At 46.2% G+C, this 5639-nt stretch overlaps 1 protein-coding gene across 2 annotated transcripts in view; it reads right to left on the bottom strand.

The window, feature by feature from the left end:
* The window catches only part of Dhx35 (DEAH-box helicase 35), a 64088-nt gene that overhangs the window by 54661 nt on the left and 3788 nt on the right, over positions 1 to 5639 (bottom strand). For both annotated transcript variants that reach the window (XM_021192165.1, XM_021192162.2), the window contains exon 2: positions 875 to 1008. Coding sequence is in view for 1 of the 2 variants with exons in the window: in XM_021192162.2 (XP_021047821.1) it covers positions 875 to 1008 (134 nt within the window). In the remaining variant the exon portion in view is untranslated. The remainder of the gene's footprint in view (positions 1 to 874; positions 1009 to 5639) is intronic.

Here is a 5639-nt window from a genome sequence, read left to right as displayed (position 1 = left end):
TGGTCACCCCATCTCACCTACACTCACAACGCGGAGTGTCTGGTCACCCCATCTCACCTACACTCACAACGCGGAGTGTCTGGTCACCCCATCTCCCCTACACTCACAACGCGGAGTGTCTGGTCACCCCATCTCTCCTACACTCATAACGCGGAGTGTCTGGTAACCCCATCTCACCTACACTCATAACGCGGAGTGTCCAGTCACCCCAGAAATCCCAACACTGTCTCATTGAGGATTAAGAGTACCAAACGATCTCTTCCAAAGACAGACTCTTAAACTAAAATTAACTCTGCTAAATACATCTCTTAAAAGAAAGCAAAAATTGGCCATATGTTGATAACATGTTGACTTAGAAGTTCACTGTGTCATTTTCTGCACCAGAAATTGTTCATAACTGAACGCAATGGAAAGGAAAAAAGAAATGCCTTCCTGATCCTTCCCATTTCCTAATATGCAAGATCTAAAGAAGTCTTCAGGGCTGCCCAGTCTTAAAGAGCTGTGTTCTCTGCTTCTCCTCCCCAGTCTTTTGTTTTGTTTTGTTTTGTTTTTTGTTTTTTTTTCCCCGAGAAAGGGTTTCTCTGCATAGCCCTGGCTGTCCTGGAACTCACTTTGTAGATTAAAGGCATGCGCCACCACGCCCAGCTCTCCTCCCCAGTCTTAAAGGGCTGTGTTCTCTGCTTCTTCCTTTCCTCTCTCCCTCTCCCAACACATACACACGCGTGTGCATGCACACGCGCACACACACACACACACACACACACACACACACACTAGAATGGGGTAGGGCTCCTATAACACTGTAACTTGTAGAACCATTCAGTGACAGTCCCTTCAGTGACAAGCTGTATGATGGGCCACAGGCACGCCGTACCTTGAACACCGGCAGCTTCTGCCGCTGCTGCTCTATAGAAAGGGCAGCGTAGGGATTGTAAATGATGGTTGTCCCAGAGTTCTCGGTGACACTTTGTCTCTCTTCAGAAATGCTGACCCCTGGCCCTTCTGTACCTGTAGCAGGAAAAAAAAAATGTTTTTCAGATTCTGGTGTTAAACAGAAAAGAGTCTGTAAAAGTTATACATTTTCAAAGACAGATAAACAAAGGAAACAATGCTTTTGATTTCAAATTTATAAAACTTTGGAGTTTAAAAAGTTTTAAAAAAAATAAAAATAAACCTAGGGAAGTGCCTGACAGAACACAAGAGTCCAGTGCAGCGTCTAGAACAAAGACAGGGTGGTCCTACTGGGCCATCCAGAACTGGGTCCTACCATTCTGAGCAGAGTGAAAGAAACCCAGTGGGAATCTGCCAAAGACAAAGCCTGTGGGCCAGACCCTCCAGGCCGAGGGACAGTTTCTCCACAGGATGCTGATGGCCCAGAGTTCAGCCCGAAGCTGACTACCAGCTATGCAAGCACCCACGTACAAAACAGGACTGCAAATGCTTCATGGCAAGCCCTGCTCTGAGCACTAGAAAGCAGCCCGGAGCAGAACGGATGCAGACTGACCCTCAGGGATTCACTGCCTCCCTCTCACGGGCTGCCTCCCAGCAACTGGTATACTAAGAACGACAGGTAAATGCCATGGAGAGAAATGAAAGGGACTTGGAGCTCCAGGTGTGTGCTGTGTATGGCAGGGAGGAGGTTCTTTATGTTGGACCATGGGGGACTCGCATCCCCCTTATATGGAAGGCCTACCGTGATACAACTGCCCACAACCAGGGTAGTCATATGGGAAATGGCAGTCCAAAAAACATTGCAGGGCAGATTAAAATGCAGACAGCCACGGCATCTTGCTCAGAACAATGACAAATCAAGAAAGCAGATCTCATGGAGAAAGAAGGATGGGTCCCATATGATCCGCTTCTCCTTCTTCTCGTGCCAACTTGTCTCTGTGACCCAAGGACAGAACTAGGTTGAGATACAGCTAGAGAGATGGCTTAGTGGTAAAGAACACTTGCTCCTCTTGTAGAAGACCCAGGTTCAGTTCCCAGTACCCACATGGTGGCTCACAACCATCTGTAACTCCAATTCCACGGGATCTGACACCAGGCATTCACATGGTGCACACATGCAATCAAAACTCACACACATGGAAATAATACTCTTAAAAAAAAATAATTAAAAGATAGCAATGGGCTGGAGAGATAGCTCAGTGGCTAAAAGCAGGTGCTTCTCTTGCAGAGGACCTGGGTTGAGTTCCTAGCACACACAAGGTGACTTACAACCATCTGTCCATTAACTCCAGCTCCAGAGGGTCTAGCGCCCCCTTCTGGCTCCATGAGGACTAAGCACATGTATAGTGCACATACACACATGTAAGCAAATACTCAAAATACAAAATAAAAATGAATCTTTTGGGTTTCGTTTGGTTGGTCTTTCCAAGGGTTTCTCTGTGTAGCTCTGGCTGTCCTGGAGCTCACTCTATAGACCAGGCTGGCCTCGAACTCAGAGATCCAACTGCCTCTGCCTCCCAACTGCTGGGATTAAAGACCTGTGTGAACTTCCCTCTGGAAAAAAGCAAGAGTATGATTCATCTGAACAGAAGATGCTGGGTCTGCAGACTCCTAGAAGCAAGTTCAAAGCTCAGCAGCTTTCATCTCCAGCCCTGTTCCAGGTACTTCCAGGAACACAGCTGCCAAAAAGCAGGTAAGTGGGCCACTGTCACATCTGCCAAATGCTAATCTCCCTTCAACCAGAGAAGAAAGAGCAGGGCCTGGACCAAAGCCTGGGCTGGAAAGCAGGTGTCATGGGCTCCTCTTTCCATTGCTACATCCCACTTCCCAACTCAAACTGAGGCAGAGAACATTGGATCCTCCTCTGCCCTGTTTTTGTTCAGAATGCCCCTCTTCTCAAAACATTTAAGCCATGCCATTACGTCTGAGCATGTGAACACTGTCCCTGTGAGTTCCGCATCCTCCCACACACTGGTTCACAGCCCTCCCGGCCACTCCTGACTCCGACCTACAGCTGTTAGGACTTTTACAAGAACAGCTGCTGTACAGATACGTGAGCTTTTCTTCTCCTTACGAAAGACTCCATTCAGCCACACCGGAACCCCAGGGAGCTCACACGCCCCACAGCCCACTGTTTGTGACAGGTTTTAAATTGGGAGTGTGTGCCATGCTCAAGGAAGTAGCATTTTTGCAATTTTCGAAAACCATTAATGCTTTCATTTCCCCATCTGTAAAACAAGGCTGACAACAGCACCCAATTCAGAATCCCTTCTAGGGTGTCAGATTCCCTAGAGCTGAAGTCATAAGCAGTTGTGAGCCACTCAGCATGGGTGCTGGGAGCTAAACTTGGGTTCCCTGCAAGAACACCAAATGCTCTGACCACTGAGCCATCTCTCCAGTCCTACAGCACAATTCTTACCATGAATCCAGTGGGGTAAAAAAATCCTCAAGCAGCTCAATAAAGCTTTTGCAAGGCACAAGGACAGCCACCATTAAGTACTTACTGAGTGAGAAAATGAAAAGGGACAGGCCCTTCTGACCCATGTGTGCCAGAGAATAAAGTGAACATTCTTTTCTGGAAAAACCTCAGTCAGAACACACAAGATCAGTATACCACACTACTAAGTTAGAGGTCACAAACTAGTCGTTTAAGCTCTCCATTTACACTATGACTAAACAGTTTTAAATGGTTATTGTCGTTGTTGACTTGTGATGGGGAGATGTTTCTTGTCAGTTTGGTCTTATTAGACAGGGTCTTGTTGTGTATCTCAGTACAGCCTGAAATTCACTACAAATTTCAGGCTAAACTTGAGCTTTCAATCCTCCTGCCTCAGGCCTCCCAAGTGTTGGAAATACAGGTATGTATCACTACACTCAGAAAAATATTTCAGGCTGGAGGGATGGCTCAGTGGTTAAGAGCACTGACTGCTCTTCCAGAGGTCCTGAGTTCAATTCCCAGCAACCACATGGTGGCTCACAACCATCTGTAACAGGATCTGATTCCCTCTTCTGAAGATAGCTACGGTGTACTCATATACATAAAATAAATATTTTTTAAAAGGGGGGGCTGTTGAGATGGCTCAGTGGTTAAGAGCACTAACTGCTCTTCCAGAGGTCCTGAGTTCAATTCCCAGCAATCACATGATGGCTCACAACCAACTACAATGTGATCTGATGCCCTCTTCTGGTATGTCTAAAGACAGCTATAATGTACTCATATACATAAGATAAATAAATAAATAAATCTTTTTTAAAAAATTTTTTTTCATTTAAAACATCAACCAAAATTTTCCCATTTGAGAGCCAAATTTGGCCAAGGGTCTGTAATCCCAGCTACTCAGAAGCCTACCACGGGGGGAATCACAGGGTTAGAGCCTGCCTAGGCTAAGAGGAAGACCCTGTCTTAAAAAAAAAAAAAAAATTAACAACTCTGAGCCCATACGACAACGGTCAAGTGGAGTGTGGTACTGTATATGGAAGTTCCAGTGTACGTCTCCCAGTGTACACGTCTCCCCAGTACACACAGCCCTTCAATCAACCACATATTAATCCATAACACACTAACACATAACACATTAATCCTTCCTTATGCAGTTTGTCTAAAAGGCTCCTGTAGTTCTCAAAGCCTACAGGACATGCCTGTGATTCCAAGATCTGACCTTATACTCAGGTCCAACCACCTCCCTGACCTGCATTTCCCACAACCCATTTCATCTGGAACTTTTTGCTCATCTGTGAGACTATCAACTCATCACAGAGATGTTATTACTAGCTGATAAGATGCTGTAAGTGAAAGTGACTTCCCAGGTCTCAGGACCCACTGAAGCTACTCAAATCTCAGTGAATGAAAACTGTATACCTGGGCCAGGGGAACCCCAACTTCAATGCATGTTAGAAGCCCCCAAATGTTTAAAAATACTGCTATCTAGTTCCCGATTTCTTGACAATACCAACAAAAGGATTGAATTTTTTTTTTAATTTCCCAAGTGATTCAACAATACAGCAAAATTTGAAACCCACTTACCTAGGCCATCACCCCATCCAGACCCTCTTACTTATACAGTCGCCCCATCAAGAACCCACCGAACTAGGCAGTCACCCTGTCCAGAACACAAGATTATCAGTCTTTCTCTTCTCTTTACCTCTAAAGTACCTAACGGGCCCCTCCTGCCAGCTCCCAGGCTAGACCTGAGGTCAACATCCATCCTGGATTTTAGTAGCCACCTCTCTTAGGAGTAGCCTTCTTAAACATATCACTGTTGGGGTTAAAGCAGGGAGGCCAATTTTTTTTTAATTTACTTAGAGTGTGTGTGTGTGTGTGTGTGTGTGTGTGAGAGAGAGAGAGAGAGAGAGAGAGAGAGAGAGAGAGAGAGAGAGAGAGCGCACACGTGTGGAGGTCAAAGGACGACTTTGTAGAGTCACTCCACCAACCCTTACATGACTTTCGAGGATCAAGCTGGTGCCCTAAGGCTCTCACAGAGAGCACCCTTGCCTCTGAGCCATCTCACAGGGAGCACCTTTCCCTCTGAGCCATCTCACAGGGAGCACCTTTGCCTCTGAGCCATCTCACAGGGAGCACCTTTGCCTCTGAGGCATCTCACAGGGAGCACCTTTAACTCTGAGCCATCTCACAGGGAGCACCTTTCCCTCTGAGCCATCTCACAGAGAGCACCTTTCCCTCTGAGACA

The sequence above is a fragment of the Mus pahari genome, chromosome 3 (assembly GCF_900095145.1).
Source record: "Mus pahari chromosome 3, PAHARI_EIJ_v1.1, whole genome shotgun sequence".
Lineage (NCBI taxonomy): Eukaryota > Metazoa > Chordata > Mammalia > Rodentia > Muridae > Mus > Mus pahari.
Note: the sequence above shows the minus strand (reverse complement) of the source record. Positions and strands in the feature narration are given on the sequence as shown.